Source organism: Strigops habroptila, chromosome 19, assembly GCF_004027225.2.
Source record: "Strigops habroptila isolate Jane chromosome 19, bStrHab1.2.pri, whole genome shotgun sequence".
NCBI classification, from domain to species: Eukaryota; Metazoa; Chordata; class Aves; order Psittaciformes; family Psittacidae; genus Strigops; species Strigops habroptila.
Window position 1 is genome coordinate 5,307,453 of NC_044295.2, and position 20,404 is coordinate 5,327,856.

The following is a 20,404-nucleotide window of genomic DNA, read 5'->3' on the forward strand; positions in this document are numbered from 1 at the left end:
AAGCTCTTCCCTGTGAGGGTGCTGAGGCGCTGGCACAGGGTGCCCAGAGAAGCTGTGGCTGCCCCATCCCTGGCAGTGTTCAAGGCCAGGTTGGACACAGGGGCTTGGAGCAACCTGCTCTAGTGGAAGGTGTCCCTGCCCGTGGCAGGGGGTTGGAGCTGGATGGCTGGAAGGTCCCAGGGGTGCCGGGAGCTCACCCCAGCACCCGCTTTGGGGTGCAGGATGGGTGGGTTCAGAGCTGGGGCTCCCGTTGCCACGGCGACGCCGGACATCCCCGGAGAAGGAGGAGAGTAACGGGGATGGGGCCGCGGCCCCCCCGGCCCCGCTCTGCTGCGGGACGCGGGACAGGAGCCGCGGGGCAGCGCTGCGGGAGCCCGGTCCTCCCGTCCCGCAGGGGGCGCTGCGCCGTGTGCGTGCCGTGCGCCCACGAAGCTGGTCGGCGGCGCAAGATGGCGGAGGAGGCCGCTGTGTGCAGCTTCGTGTTCAAGAAGCGGGGCCCGGCCGCGGGCAGGGGCCGGCGCAAGAGGCCCAGCAGCGACCAGGAGCGGGGTGAGCCCTGGCGGGGACCCCGGGAGGCGAAGCGGGGCCTGGCGCCACCCCGGAGTGCCGGTGTCCGGCGGGTGAAGGGAGTGAAGGGCTCTTCCCCCGGGCTCTGAGGCCGCCCGCAGCGCCCCGCGGGCAGGTTTGACCCCGGCTCTACCCGCAGAGAGCAGCGGCGAGGAGGGCAGCACGGTGGTGCGGAAGGAGCGGCGGCGGGAGCTCCCCAACCCCATGATCCAGAAGGTGAGGCAGCCACGGCAGGGCACTGCTCCATCCGAGTGCATCAGCCAGGCGGAGGCTCAGGCGAGGCGCTGCCGGAGCTTTCTGCCCTTCATCCCCGCTCTGTTCTTGCCCCTCAGACCAGGAGGGGCACGAAGGAGAGGCCGGAGTATGCGCTGAGCAGCAGCGACGAAGAGGATCCAGCAAAGGAGATCGGAGTCACTTATAAATCCACAAGATCGGCGGTAAGGATGTGGTTCTGGGGTGTGAGGGAGTGGGACTGGGAGATCCCACGCTTGATGTGGAGAATGTGCCTCCGCCAATGTGGGATCAGCCATTCCTTCTTTTCTACCTATAGATGCGCCTCCCTGTCCCTTCCCTCTTAATAGACAGGGGTTGGGTTTACTCTCCCAGTCCCCCCTGCATCCTCAGGAGGCCATGGAAGGTTGGCCTTTCTGTCTTAGAGGGGGGAATTAAAGCCCCAAGATGCCGCTGGACTTGCCCAACATGGCACAGGAGGGGGAGCTCTTGAATCAGGTTTCCCTCACTGCTGGGTTTGTGGGTTTAGACCATCTTCCTTCACAGAGGATTCAGGGTGACTTAGGGGGTGCACCCATCTTTATCCTTGTGACTAGTGGTGCAGTAAGAGCTACAGAGAGAGGGCATTGTTTCCTTGGGATTGATGGCTGTGGGTGTCCTGTTAACATCTGGAGTGCAATCAGCTCTGTAGGTTTGGGCATAGCTCAAATTGCTGTTCCCACTGGATTTTCCTCTTGATCCAGTGAAGTTTTGCCCATTAATATGAGCCTGGGCAGGAAATAAGCAGGATGAAAAGCAGGTATCAACACACATTCGTCTTCAGACCTATCTGCTTCTGTGCCTCTATGTAAAGTGGTAGTAATGTCCCCAGTCAAAGCTGCAGGGTCAGACCAAGATCTCCTTGTCACATTAGAGATGAATATGAATAAAACCTTGTGCTTTGCTGCCAAGGGGGGCAGTGTGTTGTCAGCCCTCCTTGCTGTAGGGCATGAGAAGGGAACAGGAGGAGGTAACAGCTTTGGGGCTCCAGGAGCTTTTGGCACCTCAGTTGGATTTGGTTTTAGTTGAGGGTGGCTGTAACTCTGCTTCAGTTTCTGTGCAGCTGTTCCTGAAGATAAAACCTGGGAATAGGTGTCTGGTCCATTAAGGAGGAATCTAAACCGGATTTAAAGTGTATTAAAGCTGAGTGTAAGCCACCCACAGCTGGGCTAAAAGGTCACAGGACATCCTGTGTATAGGTGGGGTGGTCTCATGATGGAAGTGTTGGACATCGGAGACCTGAGTTCAGCTTCCAGCTGAGGGTGAAGGAGTAAAGTAAGGCCAAGTGTTTCCTGACTCTGCTGGCTAAAACTTGGGAGCAGTGGGGAATTAGCACTGGCCTCTGCAAGCACAAGGCTGGATCCAGCTCACGTGGGATGCTCTCTCTAAGGGACTGTAGAAGCTGGTGGAAGGCAGAGCAGGCCATGCACAGTACCTCCTCTGTGACCAGGTAGCCAAGGAGCTCTCTGTCTTGTACAGGTTTTCTCTTCACTCTTGTCACAAGTTCTTCTTGCTTTGCAGAAACCTGTTGGCCCAGAAGACATGGGAGCCACAGCAGTGTATGAACTGGACACAGAGAAGGAGAAAGATGCCCAGGCCATCTTCGAGCGCAGCCAGAAAATCCAGGAGGTGAGTGAGCCTTCCTCTGTGAAGCGCTGGTGCTCTGCAGCAGGGGTACATCCCTCATTTCCTCTTCCTCTCTGGAAATATGAGAAGCCAAGAGTGCAAAGAATTTGCTATTAAGGATGGCAGGGCTGGGAAGGGAGATCTGGTGTCAGAGTGGTGAAAGCTAATCCATGTTATGAAGCTTTCCTGATCTTTAATCACCTTTCTTCTTGTTTTCTTAGGAGCTGAGAGGAAAGGAAGATGATAAAATTTACCGTGGTATTAACAACTACCAGAAATATGTGAAGCCCAAGGACACATCCATGGGAAATGCCTCTTCAGGAATGGTCAGGTAGGTTGGGGTGAGCCTCAAGAGGACTGGGACCACAGAGGGGCTCAGGCACCATCCCTAAAAGCACCCATGTGGGGCCTGAACTTCACCGTTACTGCCAGCTTCTCTCTAACGAGTTTGGTGTCTGGTTCTGACCAGGCCCCCAGGGGCCTTCTCCACTGCAGCTGCAGAGCCGGCCTGAGCCTTCTCCCACCCTTTCAGAAAAGGACCCATCCGAGCTCCAGAGCACTTGAGGGCCACGGTGCGATGGGACTATCAGCCCGACATCTGCAAGGACTACAAAGAGACTGGCTTCTGTGGCTTTGGAGGTGAGCAGATCCTACACGTGCTGCTCCAGGCCTGATCCAAGCAGTCCACTGGGATCTGATCCAAGCAACCAGGTGTCCCCTTCTGCTGGGCAGAGCTCAGGCTGTCCTGCAGGAGGTGTCCTGGTCCCCCTGCCCTGCACAGCCTGACTGCTCATCATTGCTCTTTCTTTGTGCTCCTCAGACAGCTGCAAGTTCCTCCACGACCGCTCAGACTACAAGCACGGTTGGCAGATCGAGCGGGAGCTGGACGAGGGCCGCTATGGAGTCAATGGTACAGCACCAGCCCCTGCTCACCCTGAGCTCACGAGGGAAGAGGTTCCCGGGTCCTGCCTTTCATCACACCCTGCGCGTGTTTTGGGGATGCTGGATCACTAAGAATTAGATCTTAGGCAGAAGCTCTTCCCTGTGAGGGTGCTGAGGCGCTGGCACAGGGTGCCCAGAGAAGCTGTGGCTGCCCCATCCCTGGCAGTGTTCAAGGCCAGGTTGGACACAGGGGCTTGGAGCAACCTGCTCTAGTGGAAGGTGTCCCTGCCTGTGGCAGGGGGTTGGAGCTGGAGGAGCTTTAAGGTCCCTTCCAACACAAACCAGTCTGGGATTCTATGAAATGGGTCCTTTGCTGTCTCAAACTGCATGGGCCATGGGTTGAATTAATATTAGACAGAAAGGATTCTTTATTCCAAAGCTGTGGAACTCCCTGCTGCAGGATAACCTTTAGTGCCAGTACCCAGGGACAGTGCTGAGCAAATCTGTTGCTTTCAGATAATCACTAAGTGCCACCGGAGAGAATTATTTCCTCTGGCTCTCTCTAAAAGGACAGTGCTGCTGTTGCATGGGTCCCAGCAGTGAGCGCTGGGGAGATGGGACCATCTCCTGCCCCTCCAGGTGCCCAGGAGGTGGGATGCTGTTGTTATTTCTTACAGGGAAACAGGAATGTTGGCTGTTTGCTGCCCTTCTTCCTGACTTCTCATGGGTTAGTGGTGGTCTTGGCAGTCCTGGGGCAATGGTTGGACTGGATGATCTTAAAGGTCCTTTTCCAACCTGGTTGATTCTATGATTCAGTGTCCATAGCTGTGGCCCAAAGCTCATAAACCACTGTGCAGTGGTGGGGGAAAGGGTGTTCTCTGCTCAGTTGGTGACAGAGTTTGGTGGCAGCTGCTTTGGAAGAAAATCTAAGTTAAAAAGGAGGAGGCTGGAGGATATTGCTCCTTATAGCAGTGAGTGGGTGAGGGAGAAAAGAATTTGCTCCTGTGAGATGAGCAACAAGCAAGCTGGCTCATTAGACCCAATTATATCTCAGTCCCACGTGTGTTACTGACATCAGCAGCACCCAGATGCCAGAGCTCCAGCACAGATTTAATCCCACCGGCTGCACTCTCCCTGCAGTTAATATTTCATGCCCCACGCATGGGCTGCTCTGGCTGCCTCTGCTCTTGCTCCAGTCTGGTTAACTCTGTCTTCTGCAGATGAGGAAAACTATGAGGTGAGCAGCGATGAGGAGGATATGCCTTTCAAATGCTTCATCTGCAGAAGTTCCTTCAAGAACCCCGTGGTCACCAAGTGAGTGGTGGGTTTGGCAGGAGGAGCAGTGTGTCTGCTGTCGAGCCACTTCATGAGTCATTCACTGTCGAGGCAAATACAAACAGTGGCACAGGCTGGTGGGTGGAACCTGCTGCTTGTCTGCCAGGGCTTTCTGTGGGTGGGAATCCTCTGGTAACCAGGAAGTCTGCAAGTGGAGCATCTCCTTGGAAGGGACCTCAAGCCTTTGTTGTCCAGGCACCAGATGCTTCCATCTTTCTCCTTTTGTTTTCCTGCCTTCATTCCTCCTGGACACAGTGGCACACTGCATTGTGTGAGCAGAGACACAGAAGCATGGGGAGGCTGAGAGCTTGTGAGGATGAGGAGCAGGCTGCACTGCCAGCCCTCTCCCATGCTGCTGGCTCTCTTGCTGGGTACCTGGTGTCTGGAGGAGCTCACTGGTGGTTCTGTGCCATCACATCAGTGGAACAGCACCACAACATCTTTCCTGGGGACCATGATGCAGCGGGAGCTCTACATGCAGCTGGTTTTGCATTCCCTGGGCTGTGTAGTCAATAATGTCTAACTCCTGGGCACAGTGATCGTCTGTGGTGACTTGCAGTGGCTTCTGTGTCTCCTCCCAGGTGCAGGCACTACTTCTGTGAGAGCTGTGCCCTCCAACACTACCGCAAATCCCAGCGCTGCTACGTGTGTGACAAGCAAACCAATGGAGTCTTCAACCCAGCAAAAGGTAACCCATGGGGGGAGAGTGGCAGCTTCCAGGGAAGCAGCCAGAGCAGCAGCACCAGCTTCTGGTGGATCATCTTGGGATTGGGCCTGGAGCTCCCAGCCCTTGGCTGCCAGCAGAGCTTGCCTGAGTGCCAGGGGATACTAAATCATGGTCTGGGTGGCTCCGTAGGTGCAAAATGAGCATCTGCACTTGCCCAGATGGGGAACCTGGGAAGCAGGACCCCTGGTGAGGGATGTGCTGTGAGAGCAGCAGCTCGCCTGGTCAGGCGTGCACCACTGGATGCTCAGACTGTAACCTCTGATGCTGGGGCTGCAGGAGCCAGTGGCAGCTCCCAGCTGAGCCGCTCTGTCTGTGAGTGGTTGTAGGAAGCTGGCCTGGTTCGTGTGGAGATGGGTGTTGCCAGGACCTGGGCACCCATCCTGGCATGGGACAGCCCCTGCTCCTGAGTCTCATCCTGCCCATTCGTGTTTTTCAGAGCTCATGGCAAAATTGGAAAAACACAAAGCAGAGGAGGAAGAGGAAGAGCAGCAGCATTCAGAGCATGGCGAGGATCCTCAATAGCAGAGCCCCCTGTTTTGTATCTACCTGAATAAAGCTTTCATGGGACACAAAAACCAGCTCACAGCAATTGCCTTGGGGCCAGCAGCAGGCAGTGCTTGTGTATCAAGCAGCAGGTAGCTACTCCAAGTGTCCTCACATCCTCACTGTGCTGGACTCCTGGCTTGCTGCTCTGTGAAGGTATGAAAAGGACCAGGTAAGGTGAGGGGCTGAGTACCACTGGCTGTGGTGGCCCAGGGGCAGGAGGTGGTAAAGGCAGCATCCAGTCTCTTTTTGACCCAGGTGCTGCTGGTTCACTCCTAACTTTGCACTGATCCTGCTTGTTTCCTGCTGCTGTTTAAGCATCAAACTCCTCTCAGTTAACTGAAGTCTGTAATCTTTGAGCATGGAGCAAGCTGAAAGCATGGAAAGGGATGAGAAAGAGCAGCTTGTTCATCCTTCACCCTAAAAATGCAAACCCAGGACAGCAGAGTGGAGTGCTGCAGTTATTTGGGATTGAAGACAGGCTGAGAGAGCTGGGCTGGGGCAGCCTGGAGAAGGCTCTGGGGAGACTTTGGAGCAGCTCCAGTGCCTAAAGGGGCTGCAGGAAACCTGGAGAGGGGCTTTGGACAAGGGCCTGTAGGGACAGGACAAGGGGGAATGGCTTTAACCTGCCAGAGGGGAGACTGAGATGAGCTCTGAGGCAGAAGCTCTTCCCTGTGAGGGTGCTGAGGCGCTGGCACAGGGTGCCCAGAGAAGCTGTGGCTGCCCCATCCCTGGCAGTGTTCAAGGCCAGGTTGGACACAGGGGCTTGGAGCAACCTGCTCTAGTGGAAGGTGTCCCTGCCCGTGGCAGGGGTTGGGACTGGATGAGGTTAAAGACCCTTCAAGCCAAATCAGGCTGGGATTCTGTGCTTTACTCCAGCTCAGTGTTTTCCTCTTGGTTCCTAAGAGCATTCAGGGGAGGCTTTGAACTCCACTGCGCAACACACCTCTTCAATCGTGAGCCATCTCTCCTCCCTGAGGAAAGCCCATGTCCCCCAGCCCATCACTCCTTCAGGCTGCAGGGTTTTATACGGAGCCATCATGTGCAGTTCAGTCCCTGACCAGGCTTGGGAGAGAGGGATAAGGATTTTCAGAAGCTATAATAAATCGGGAGCCAAAGCTGATCAGGGGGAGGAAGGAGGAGGGGCCTGGCCTGTCTCTTGTAACCTGCTCTTACAAATGCCCCAGCTCTGGGAGAATGAACTCAACTGTTAAGAGCAGCTTCTTGCTTTACTTGAAACACATTTCTGAACCGTGGAGGCAGTTGGAACTCCCTGGGTTGAGCTGTATGAAATGAAGGGCACAAGAAGAGCCTGTGCCATCATTTGTGATCCCCTCCATCATCTTCCAGAGACAGCAGACTTAAAAAACAACTTCAGAAATAGTTTATTTGTTTTGGCAAAAAACTAGAGTAACAAACTTTATCTGGGTTCAAGTACAGGTTATAAACACAAGAAGGACCCGTGGCCAGCACCACTGCTCCACCTCCAACACCCATGGTCCTTGGAAAGGTCAAACTAAAAGCCTTAACTACACCTCCAAAACCCAACTCCATGGAAGGGGAAGCGCTGCTGCAAGAGCAGGGCAGAGTCACACAGCCATGAATCAAGGGGAGCCACGCTTTTACCTGTCAGTCAGTCAGGGAGGGCAGAACAGCAATGGTAATGGAAGGCTGAAGAGAATTCTGTACATTATGTTCAAAGAGTTGTGAGCAGGAGAATTCTGCATGAAAATCAACTTAGTTTTCCTGTGTGCCAGGGTCAGTCACTGAGAACAAGCTGGTGCGAGTGGCTGGTGCTGTGAAACCAGCCCAGCTAACGGGAGGCTCAGCTGGATGTGCTGGGGGTTAAGAAAGCTGGTGCATTGTAAAGGGGTACACTTGGGCTGGTGACCCAGGCAGCCCTGGGAGGAGAGGCTGGAACACCCCGTCTGGCACTCAGAGTGCTTGGGATCAAGTAAGAGGAGCCTCAAAAGCGCACTCCAGAACTGGAAGAGAAGAATGCAGTGCTGCAGAGAACACCCAGTGCAGTGCCTGTGCCTGGACATCTTCCACCTCAAAGCAGGAACTAAATTTAAGAACATCATCCCTTTTTTTCCCCCCACTGTCAAAACTTACCCTGTGACAACTCTGAGGAGCTCTAAGAATGCCTCCAACTAAGAGCTGCCCACCTCCCTGTAACTCTAAGGCACCTTAAAGGAGAAAGAACCAAAGAGGGTAGGGACGTGCAGCCTTCAACTGTGATATGAGGAAGCCAGTGATTTTTAGAAACACATCAACAGAGACCATAACTACAGAGACCCACTCAACCCACTCGCGTGATCTACCAGTGCTCAGCTGTAACAACTGGAGCTCTGGGCACAGCACCATCCGGAGGACTCCACAGCTCCTTGGGGCTGATCCTTTTCCAGCTCGGGTCTGTCCATTTGTTTCCAGGCTACTTCGTAAGTAAACAGGCAGCTGAAGTTCCTTCCCAAGGACCTGTAAACTCTTCTGTGTGTAACATTCATCACCTTTTATGAGCACAACCAATAAATTACAATGTCCAGAAAGCTCCTCCAGAACCAGGCGTAGTCCCTGTTTCTCTAGAATTCCCAGTCATCCACATCCAGCTGCTCCAGGTTTGATACCAGCCCAAAAATGCCACTGGGATCCTGAGGCCTTGTTCCTTCCAAGTTGGTGATTGGGGTGACAGGGCGCAGAAGTTCGGGGAGTGCTTCGGAAGCGCGGCGCTTGATCTGCACACACAGGAGAGAACTGAGGTGCTGAGCTGCCTCCCCACGCTGCCACATCACACCCCAGCACCAACGTGGGTATAGGCAGAAGCAAGGCCCAGGTCACCTCAGTCTGGTCTCATTAAGGACCAAGGTTAGGACTGCCCTAACCCTCAGGGTGACAACTGTTCCGGTGTACAGGACAGGCAGGTTTACATCCTCTGGTCAGGTAAGGACTTTGAGAACAGCCCATCCACCTCCCAGGAGAATGGGAGGATCAAACTGCACTACAGTTACTCACCTAACTAATCTAATCCTTTCAGATCACAGGAAACTCAGCAACTCGACTTTACCCCCTTGCTCAGGTTCAGTGACAGCAAAACAACTACAGAAAAGGCACTGTTCTTTATCTGCCAGGTGAACAAGTTCCTTACCTGCTTGAAAAAGGGGTGGTTCAGCAGAGTGCCAGCGCTCGGCCTGTGGAAGGGAGTGAGGATCAAGTAAGTACACAAGAAAACATGTCAGTATTGAAAGTTAGGGAGTGGTAGTGGGAGAAGAGAGCAGGGTCCTTCCTGCCCTGCCTCTCTCACTTCTCAGCTATAGATGTTTCCCTTTTGTAACAAGCACTGTTTATGCTGACATGTTTCATGCCAGCACCTGCACAAGTTACTGACGTGCACACCCCAACATTTGGTCAAGTTTCTGAACAGGGAGGTGTGCTGGAGAGGTTTGTCATGGAGAAGGGCAGCTTCAGGCTCACTACAGATGAAAATACAGTCCTTGATCACCTCCCCTTGTCACCTCTGCTGGCTGAACAGCAGACATTGGCAGTGACAGAAACCAGCTAAACAGTCCCACAGGGACCAGAAATTCAAGTTGTTCAGTTTATTTTCCTGCCATCTAGCACCACTCTACCCCTCACAGCAGGCTGCGAAGTAGTTCTTCAGGTTCTCTTATAGAATCTTGAATCATGGGCACTTATAGAAAGTGCTCGAAGTATTAACACTGCTCTTGTTTTACATGCTTGGACTGCTCCTCTCAATGTACAGAGCACATCCTCACTCCATTCCACTTTGGGAATGAAAACCTCAAACCACCTCTGCTGGCTCTCATGGTTTAAGCAGCCCTGGAATAGCGCAGTCTGTGAAGCTGCTTTCCCCTGGCTTTACCTGAAGTCGGGGTTCCGCTGGAGGCACTGCTCTACGAAGTTATGGAAGCAGGTGGAGAAGGTCCGAAGATAAGGGTGCAGGGTTGGCTCTCCATTGGCTGCTCTCACGTTGCTGACAGCCATGTTCTCACCCATCCCATAATTAGCACTCGAACGGGAGGTCTTCATGGTCAGCTCATCAGCAGGAATTGTGGTGGTGTCGAGCAGGCAGGGAACAGTTCCATTCAGCTTCTCCAACAGCATCTGGAACAGCAGGGACAGAAACAACATCATATGCAGTAGGATTTCCCATTCAGACAACACCTGTGTGTCTTCACATCCCAGTGCAGCAAAGCAGTTCCATGTGCCAGGAAGAAGGATGAGAAAGGAACAGCTTTTAAACCTTACCTGAGTAGAAGGCATGTCTTTAAATGGTACATGGCCATTTGCCAGCTCACAGGCTGTTATCCCTATGCTGTAGATGTCAGATTTTGCATCGTACCCCTGGAGATTCTAGATGGAAAAGGAAAATTAGCCTTGTGTGATTGCACCGGCAATATCCATGATTCCATATGCAGAAGAGCAAACCCAGAGGCTTGGAGCAGGAACAGTACAACCCCCACCTAAGCTTGTTTATTGTGGTGGTGGGTTGGTGTTTGTTAAAACACAGTCAAAAGCAACATGTATTTAACTGAAATCACCTAGTAGCTGATGGGGATGGCATGTACCTAAGGGTAGCTGCCATCTAATGTAATACTTTGATGGGAAATTCCCACAGATAATGGGATTCCCATAGCTAGTGGGGAAAATCTGCAGAGGTACCTACAGGAAAACTCTGGTCAAATAGATCAGATAAAATTCTACCCACTCACCCTGTGCCCACCCCAAATCTGTTTCCTGTAGCCTCTCCCTTTTCCTTGTATTTGCACACCTTCCCCTGGAGGGAGAGGAAAGACAATGTTCTAACATGGGCTTCTCCTCAGCAATTGCCCCTTTTGACAGGAATACAGGTTTCCCCTTCCCAGGGTCACAGGTTTTAAAGTAAAAAGGGTGGAGCTCATCATGAGGAAAAGTAGCTTTTGTCACATCCCCCCCTCCAAACATGCCACAAGCACTCAGAAAATCACTCAGAAATACTATATATCACTAAAAAAGTAGTATTTTCTTTTAAACACACCTGCTGCAAGACTTCAGGGCTGAGCCAAGGCAGGACTTTGATGCTGTACTTGGGGAAGTCATGAACAACTTTGAGTCGCTGCCCATGGTTGATCATACTGAGATTACTGCGCAGGCCAGAGAGGTAAACCTTCCCATCCACAGAGATCAGGATATGGCTGGCTTTGACACTCCTGGAAAAGAGTAAAAGCAGTCAGCTTCTCTGGCTTCAGAGGAGTGATGTTCCTTACAGGAATATCGTCCTTCCTTTCTAGAAGACTTAGTGCAGAAGGGCACTGCAGAGGATTTAAGACAGGTGTAAGTAAGCTGGATTTCTTTTGCAGTACATACAATAGAAGTAGCAACCAGTAATAACCTACAACTTTCAGCATCTGAAACGTACAAAAGAGGGATGTATAAGAGGAGAACTATGCCGAGATAGTGATCTAGAAAGAGATTGTTGTAGTACTAAACAGAAATTCATCCTAGGTGAGCACCTAGGGAAAGGCTAAAAGCCTATTTCACTGCACCGCACAGGACAGTACACGGACTCCCAATGACCACCCTGAATGCTGCTCAAAACCACTTCTACAACCATTAACACGACTCTATTCACCCACTTTGGGACCTGCAGGATCCCAAAGAATGTTTTTGTGGTAAAGAGAAATGCAAGGCTAAAGGTTACAGACCCAGGACCTTCCACAGTAAGAGGGCAAATCCCCCCTACCACTGTGAGTCTCAATTTGGAGACTACCAGTAGCAGCCAAACAGAGCCTTAACAAGTCAAGCTGCAAAAAGGAGCTGCAGTGTGATTTTAGATACTCAGCTTATCATATATAACAAACTTATCTTTGGGATAAGCTTGTTCTACAGTGACACTTTCATGCAGTTTAGTAAGATCAAGGATGCAATTTCCCATATGACACTGACTTGCTCCAACAGCAAAGTGATACAGAACTTGGTAATGCATCCAGCATCTCTTCAACTACCCACTCTGCTCTAACAATGAGGAGTGCTTCTGAGAACTTCCAACAGAAGGAAAATGGATCCCCCCTATTTTTAAATACCTATGTACATAGCCCATATGGTGGATGTAGTCAAGTGCTTTCAATACGCCTTGGAGGATATATGCGATGGCCAGTTCACTCATCCCATCCATAAAATGGGTACAGATTAAATCTTTTGCAGAACCTAAAAAGAAACAAAACACCTCTTAATTGGTCAGAAAAAAGCCCCAAAGATATGATGATCAGACAAAGGTAGTCCCTCTTCACCTACCATAGGCCATGAAAGACGTCACCACCCACAGCTCATTGTCAGCTATGAAAGTTGCTTTGTATGGCACGATGTTAGGGTGGTTGAAGAGCTTGGAAACATGAAGTTCCCCCTAAAATGAACATATTTTAACTCCATTTAGTAAATGCAGAAATACAAATACAGCACTGATAAGCACTGCTCTTGCTGTCTGTCCTCTCCCAAACTTGCATTATGGTATTCGTGGATTCATGTTACCTGCAAGAATGTGACCATTTCATTTGTGCAGGCCTCCAAGTTCACTCTTCTGACTGTGACATACTCTCCTGTGGGTTTATACTTGGCCAGGTTCACAACCATCAAGTCTTCAAACCCTCTGCCTGAAAGAGAAGGCATTAAAGTTTCAGCAGTACTTCTGGAGCTGCATACTTCTGGAGAACTCCTCCAGTCCTTGACCCTTAAATAATCTTTACACTCATTTACTGGAACTATTTTTTGCCTTGTGAAAAAGAGTAACTGTTCCAAAAGATACTACCTTCCTTGGCATGTATCCCAGTGAGGGAAATTGTCCTAACCTGCAATATCACCCTGTCTTTCAAGTTCAGAACTGAGGTAGTAATGAAATGATTAGGCTACAGCCCTACCAAGGACAGGGACAAGTTTCAGGCTGCTTCTGCTGACTCTGTACTTTACATTCAGTGTCATTAACCCATCACTTGCCTCTTCCAGCTGAAAGCCTTTAGGATTGGCAGCTCATCTTTTATCAAAACGATTTTACAATCAAAGATGACAAGTATCTAATGTCAAAAAATAAGCAACTGATCAAGAAAAGGCCAAAAAATTTGCCGAAGTTCTGTTCTTTGTAAGCAGAGTTGTGATCCTCCAGCCCAGGAGTAGCAGTATTACCTATGATAGTGAGCAACTCGTAACAGCTGCTGTCTGGTTGGAAGTTGTTCATGGTGTCCCTTTTAGGGGAAGGAGCTATCGACTCGGAGCTCGCCTCATTTGTCTGGGGAAAGAAACCATGAAGTCGGGTCAAGAGGAGTGAAGATCACACGCTGGAAAAACCATCTGCTCCTTAGATTACCACACACTTCAAAATAGTAAGGTACTACTGAATACAGAAGGAAATTTAACAGCTGTTCAAATCATTGTAAGCAGTTATTTATCAATTGAAATCCAGGAGATGCCTCATTTCAGAAGATCCAGACATCTGTGTTTTAAAATATGTAACCATACAATTTCTTAAGGAACATTTGGATAAAGCCAATTATTACTCCCCAAGACTGCTTATAGTAACTACCTTTCTGCCATCAATTACAAGTTTCTGTGCCACCCTCCTGCTGCCTGAGCAAAGGCCAAAGGAAAGCTTGTTTACAGCACTGCTCTGCACCATGGCAGAGGATTCCTGGCTGCAGGAACAGGCTTCTGCTGTCCAGCTGCTCATCGGTGGTAAGAGCAGTGCAGGTGAAGCTGCTCAGCTGAACAGCAGAAGGGATGAACCAACTTAGCTCAAGATATGAAGATCACACATGAAGAGAGAAGCACCAAATGAAAGAGAAACCAACTTAACTGCGAAGCATTAGTGCTTACAGGAGAAAAGAACAAAAGAGAAGACCCCACACCACGTGGGGAAGCAGCCTCCAAGCTGCCACCTTTCCTCACTACAGCTGACATCAAGCTCCCTCCTGTATTTATATGCACATAAATCTTTCCAAGCAGGATTCTGCAGAAGACAAACTTCAGTGTTCTTGCAAGTTCCATGATCACTTCCAACTCCCTCAAATTTCCAAAGTCACAAGAAGAGCATCCTAATGGAGATCCAAATTTTTTCAGTGCCTAAAATCAGATACAGTTATCTCCAATTTCCAGCACATTAACTCCTCCTGACATTTGGAACTCCAGCTCATTTCTTCCACCTCATTCTTCTTCAACTGCAGATGCCCTTTATCAGACCTTTTCTCAAGGTACATGAAGCAGAAAAGGCTTGTGCATTTTCCTACAGTGACAGCAAATGCTCTTTTTTTCCATCACTGAAAGATGGAAACATCACAGCTGAAAAACAGGGAACTTGCTGTTCTACACTTGGTCGAGGGTAAATGGAGTGTGATGAGCACAGATATGAATTTGCCATAAACTACCTTTGTGTCCCCAAGTATACTTTGGGAGTAAACTAACAGTGACACCTCCCAAGTTCCACCTTTTCAACTGACATTGAACAGCAACATTTTACCCCTCTCTGCCTACCTTTAAAATGGGTATTTTTCAGTTAAGGGATTTGTGAACAGAGCTATTGTGTAACTTCAGCTCAAACAACTCCAGCACAGCAACTCAGTCCTGCTCCAGGGTAGCTAACCCCAGAGATCTCAGCAGTCCCAAATCCTTCATGCTAGCTCTAATGCTTCCCAAGTGCTGTTCCTTGGCTGAGAACAGGCAGCAGCAACTTTCCATTCAGGATTTCAAACTTGTGTTAAAGCAGCCTGTCAATTCTGATCTCAACTGTAGCATTCATTACTTCTTCCACACAGTCCTGTCAACAGCAAGATTGCCAGGAGAGACACACAGGCAGATGGAAACCTCTGAAGCAGAAAGGCACCACCAAAGAAATGAAAGCAGGAGGCTCTGCTAAGCAGCGTGATGGAGCAGTGACAGCTGGTGAAACACGCAGTGATATGTAAGTGGCTTCCTTTAGTAAAGTCCACTCCAGATAGAGCATAAGCCAACAAAACAGATGCAAAATAACTTAAATTTAATACTATTAATGGTGTAATTTCAGCAGTAATGGAAAAATACCATAAACTCCCTTTTTAAGTGCCTTCCAGTACATCAGAGGTCATCACTCACCTCTCTTCATGTTAGCAGTGACCAAGAACTGAGAGTTAATGCAAAAGGAGCTCTACCAGCAATTTATCAACATCATACAAGAGTTTAAAAACACACAAAACAAGTTAAACTGAAATGTCATTTATGAAATACTGCAAAAAAGCTCCTTGGTGGTTTCACACAGGACAACTTTTGGTGTATGGTCAAAAGCAAAAGCAGCTGCAAAATGAAGTCGCGAATGAGTAGCTCTATGGGCTGACATTCATTAAGGGCTTTCCAGCTTGTTGATCTGATTTTAATTTGAGATAGATTGAAGGAAATTGATCTTTGAAAGACAACTCTTGCCCTAAATGCCATAAGACAATCGATTAGCTGATGCCAGCAAGGATCTGCATTTGCCAAATGCCATTCATCTGAGTTAGGAACAGGGAACATTGGTTTTGTTCTGCTGCCTTCCTGTCCACCTCCCTCATTCCCTCACTCACTTCCAGCATAAGCAACAAAACTTTTCCTCCCACCCCTCTTCCCAAATGCTCTACCTTTTTCTACAGCCCTGCTGGAGAAAAACAAGCTTTTATTTAAAGTAAAAATCAAACTGAGAGTCAGCAATACCACTGCAAAAGTGTCCAAACCCCAAGTGAATACTTGAACAAAAGCAGAACAGATGCTAATCAAAATTTGCTTCCAGCCCAGCATATGTCTAATGCTCAGCAATTTGATACAAGGTGTGAATTTACTTGACTTTATACAAAACACTCCATATACATCTCACATTTTCTGCTTTCTTTGTGCCCGCAAATGACAGCCACTGGCACAAAAATCAATTGTAAGCAGCTTGAACTGACAGAATCGAATCCTACTTAATTTGTGTTTGTAATTAGCTTGCGCTAGAGCAACACCTGCACACAGAAGTGTTTCTATATGCTGTGGGGAGGTGGGAAATCATTTAGACAAATCCATTCCATCAGAAGTTGTGTTATTCCATGAGCATTGCTCACTATGAACCAGACTGCGTGTGATCAGGGCCTGCGGAACAAAAAGCATCCAGGTGAAGTTTCCACCTGCCCTTTTTGAACAAACATTCCATGTTTGCTGGTGATTTTAGTTTTTAAGAGGCAAAACTCTCTATGTGTGCATGGAATTGGCTCTGAAGACAAGCAGACAACAGGAGGTAAAGTCAACCTCAAACTTGTGTGGTGTTTGGTTTTGATGTCGGAGCCTGTGTTGTGGCTGCTCTACAGGGAACAGAAAGGAAATCGGGATCAGTGTGTTCAGAAGGGAACACTGGCTTTGAATGGCCAACAAACTTTCTTGGGCCTAGTTTTCAGAATCGTAAAATCATGGAATGGTTTGGGTTGGAAGGGACCTTAAAGCTCACCCAGTTCCAACCCCCTGCCACAGGCAGGGACACCTTCCACTAGAGCAGGTTGCTCCAAGCCCCTGTGTCCAACCTGGCCTTGAACACTGCCAGGGATGGGGCAGCCACAGCTTCTCTGGGAAAAGTCTGTGCCAGCGCCTCAGCACCCTCACAGGGAAGAGCTTCTGCCTCAGAGCTCATCTCAATCTCCCCTCTGGCAGGTTAAAGCCATTCCCCTTGGCCTGTCCCTACAGGCCCTTGTCCAAAGCCCCTCTCCAGGTTTCCTGTAGCCCCTTTAGGCGCTGGAGCTGCTCTAAGGTCTCCCCTTCAGGAGCCTTCTCTTCTCCAGGCTGCCCCAGCCCAGCTCTCTCAGCCTGGATCCAGAGCAGAGCTGCTCCAGCCCTCGCAGCAGCTCCGGGGCCTCCTCTGGCCTCGCTCCAACACAGAAGTCCCGTAAATTAACCTCTTCCTTTTATTCTAAAACAGAGATATAAGCATCTCTGAAGAATGAGATCTAAATAACTCAAACCCTCGGGGCGCTGAGGGGAAGGGAAACAATGACACCAATACAAATCCAAGACATAAAGTTTAAAGTTTTGACCTGTCACATATAGTTTGAAAACCACACACCAAAATCTCCACTCCAGGGTGAAACCTGTTTCCACACTTGTAGAGCTAAATATAGAGATGAAATATTTAACTAAGAGAAAAAGAAAAACAAAACATAAAATCAAACTTCCACAAGGAATAATCTCCATGCAATGAACCACAGCACCACAGCCTGCAAAAGTCACTTACTTTTCTCCGAGAGTCACCCGGAGGCTGCTCTGGAGTAAAGAAATTAATTGTTCACCATGTTGTGTTCAACAGATACCCATTCAAAATATAGCTGGAAAAGTGAGTAAATAACCCTGCATGATACTCCTTGATACCAAATATATACAGGGGTGGGTTGGACAGAGACATTTAATTCACACATAAGGTTGCAGCACTGAAACTAATCATAGAATAGAATCAACTAGCTTGGAAAAGACCTTGAGGAATCAAATTATAGTACAAGTATGGGAATTAAAGGGATTCCAGTAGTGCTACTGCTCATGCACCCAACATAAGTTGGTATATGAAGCGCTACTGTTCATATACCCAACATAAATGTGACAATTGTTTTCTCATACCTCTAAACACATTCAAAAATTACATATCTGCTTTGCTTAAATACAGAACTATCCAAACTTTATTTAAAGTAGTGAAAATTCTTCCACTCCACCTGGAAGCTCAAGATCCAGACACCCTTCCCATGCTCTGACCTCCTTCCATGTCATGAGTCGGGAATTCTGCAGCCTAGTGGGCAGTCTGGTTTGTTATGCACAAAGTAGAACAGGAACCTACCAGCTCCCTGTGGGCACACTGGGGAGTTGTTATCAGAATCCATTTTCACCCTGAAAACGATCATTAACCTTCCCAACCCCCAAATCTATCCTTTGCATAGGAAAAGGTTGTGTAGGTTATGCTAAGAAATGCAGACTGCAGGGTCTGACAACAGTGCTGCCACCCGCATGAGGCTGGATCTTGGACACTTCCATATTAACTTTACGTGCTTCCCCTGCTCAAATAACCACCTCTGGTGCTACAACAAGAGTTACTCATTATTCTACTGTTAAGATACATATTTACAATGAAATTAACAGACCTTGCAGCCAAAATACTACTAACAATGTCAGTTAATGCGAGGAAAACTTACCTCCAAACAGTTCAAACTCTCTTAAGCCCTCAACAATGAACTTTTCAGACACCCACCGCTGAAAGAAGAAAAGCCAAAGCAGTTCATTAGTTAATCCATATAGAAACAAGTTTCTTTTCCACCTCCCCAACAAAAAAAAGAGAATCACTACACTTTCAGGATTCTACTGTGGTCTCAAACCGACTAGCTGCAACATCAGAGTTCCAGCCTTACTTTAGACAAGGATATTCTCTTCTTGTGCCACTTCGATGGCATGCACCCAACAACTAACAACTACTGCTCTTCCTGACCAACATGCACTTACAACAACAGGTAACATCATTTATAATGTTCAAACAGGAACCTTTATACATGCACACACAGCAAAACCAATAAGCATGCTGCAACTCGCTTAAATAGCCACATAGAAGCTGGTTGGTTTCAACAGATGTAAAAAATGCTTCAATTATTTACAGTGAGGTGATGTCTTAGATGTTTTTTGGTTATATATCTTATTGACTGAATGCAAAATTAGAAGAGAAATATGTTAAAGTTGTTTTTCTGCAGAATTCATGCTTTAAATTGGCAGCAAGCATTAGGTCATGCAGAGGAATGTTTCTACCACTCTATTCAGCTCTGTGATTCAAAGGGAAATAGACATACATACAGACGTAACACGCTACAGAAGATGCAATTTTAGGCTTGCAGAGTGCTGACCATTTAGCATTAAATAAGCAATTGCAAACACTGCCATGTTAGAGGTTGTCTAACTGGTAAAATAACTGAAGAAATCCAGCTCATGCTGTTCAGTGCGAGGGAAGCCAGTCCTAGAAAGCACCAACAAGTCTTTACGTGACAATGACTCAAACCTTAGATCTAACACCACCATTTGAAGGCGTTAAGACCAGTTCTCTCACATGAAACTTCCTCGCTTAAAAACGCAGGATTAAACGCAGTTGTCGTGTTTAGTTAAGGGTTAAGTTTAGGCTAAAAACCAGAAGCTGTCGCTGGGGGACACGGAGAGGTGGTAACTTCTTATAGCAAGGCAGGAAGCAACCAGCATCACCGCACTTTCTCTTCATCACAACGCCCGTTACAAGCCCCTCGCACGGAATACAGAGGAGATCATGTATGAATCCCTCAGCACAGGGTTTTTAACCAGCACGCAGCTGCCCCACCGATACCGGGCACGTTTTAACGCCGTTTTAAGGTGCTTTCCAGGAGGGCGGCCCCGCCGCAGCCCCTCCGCACAAGCGCAAGGCTCTGTCCCGACACGCCGGCGCCAGAGGGAAGCTGGAAGATGTTCAACACTCACCCTAATCCGTTCGGGTTTACTTACAAGAAAAGACATGGAATCCGCGTTACTGTTACCACACGCAGCTCGGGAAAGGACGGGCAACCTGCGGGCACAACAGCGCGTCACCCCGAGCGCCGACCCTCACCCCCCCGCTTCCCGGCGGCCCCGCACCCCCGGCTAGGCCCAGCGGGGCGCGGACCGGGGCCCGCAGCGGGACACCCCCCCCGCCGCCTCACCCGCGCCTCAGGCTGCGGCCGCCGCTCACCGGCAGGAGACGCCGCGCGTGTGACGCCAGCACGCCGCCACGTGACGCGAGGCGCGGCGCGCGCGTGACGTCGCCTGCTGAGGCTCCCTGAGGCGGCGGGAAGGGGCCGGCGCCATGTTGGGTCGCTGAGAGAGCAGGCGGGGCTGAGCCCGCGGCGCTGCGGCTGCACCGGCTCCAGCACGGGCGGGGAGTGCTCCATGGCCGCCCGTCCTCTATGTTTGATAGCTTCGTTGATGATCTGGGTGAGGGCATCTTCAGTGAACTTGGCTGGGAGAGTTGATCTGCTGGAGGATAGAAAGGCTCTGCAGAGGGATCTGGACAGGCTGGATCCATGGGCTGCGGCCAGTGGGATGAGGTTCAACAAGGCAAAGTGCTGGGTCCTGCATTTGGGTCACAACAACCCCCTGCAACGCTCCAGGCTTGGGGCAGAGGCTGGAAACTGCTCCTGGGAAAGGACCTGGGGGTGCTGATTGACGGAGCTGAACATGAGCAGCTTGTGCCCAGGCAGCCAAGCAGCCACCAGCATCCTGGCCTGTATCAGCACCAGTGTGGCAGCAGGATCAGGGCAGTGACTGTCCCCCTGTGCTGGACACTGGTGAGGCTGCACCTCGAATCCTGTGTTCAGTTCTGGGCCCCTCACTACAAGAGGGGTAGTGAGGTGCTGCAGCAGGGCCAGAGAAGGGCAACAGAGCTGGTGCAGGGCCTGGAGCACAAGTGTGATGGGG

At 49.6% G+C, this 20,404-nt stretch overlaps 2 protein-coding genes across 15 annotated transcripts; one reads left to right on the forward strand and one right to left on the reverse strand.

Annotated features, from left to right (window-relative positions):
• The first annotated feature begins 396 nt into the window (after positions 1-396).
• Positions 397-5,982, forward strand: LOC115617903 (E3 ubiquitin-protein ligase RNF113A-like). Its single transcript, XM_030508946.1, has 10 exons — positions 397-549; positions 707-783; positions 900-1,004; positions 2,359-2,466; positions 2,685-2,794; positions 2,996-3,102; positions 3,284-3,373; positions 4,566-4,659; positions 5,262-5,368; positions 5,844-5,982. Exons 1-10 carry the CDS (start codon positions 450-452, stop codon positions 5,927-5,929), a joined length of 984 nt encoding a protein of 327 aa, XP_030364806.1. The 5' UTR covers positions 397-449; the 3' UTR covers positions 5,930-5,982.
• A 1,329-nt stretch (positions 5,983-7,311) lies between these two features.
• On the reverse strand, positions 7,312-19,711 carry STRADA (STE20 related adaptor alpha). Of its 14 annotated transcripts, none has more exons than XM_030508951.1 (12): positions 19,651-19,705; positions 19,457-19,517; positions 18,139-18,196; positions 17,196-17,224; positions 13,124-13,226; positions 12,476-12,597; positions 12,242-12,350; positions 12,031-12,154; positions 10,986-11,157; positions 10,217-10,321; positions 9,831-10,072; positions 7,312-8,685 (listed from the first exon to the last, which is right to left on the reverse strand). In XM_030508951.1, the coding sequence occupies exons 2-12, from the start codon at positions 19,466-19,468 to the stop codon at positions 8,484-8,486; spliced, it is 1,278 nt and encodes a 425-aa protein (XP_030364811.1). In that variant the 5' UTR covers positions 19,469-19,517; positions 19,651-19,705; the 3' UTR covers positions 7,312-8,483. The 14 variants fall into 14 exon arrangements, with proteins under 14 accessions (XP_030364811.1, XP_030364809.1, XP_030364812.1 ...); XM_030508949.1 differs by having other exon boundaries at positions 19,433-19,517; XM_030508952.1 differs by having other exon boundaries at positions 19,680-19,697.
• Positions 19,712-20,404: the final 693 nt, after the last annotated feature.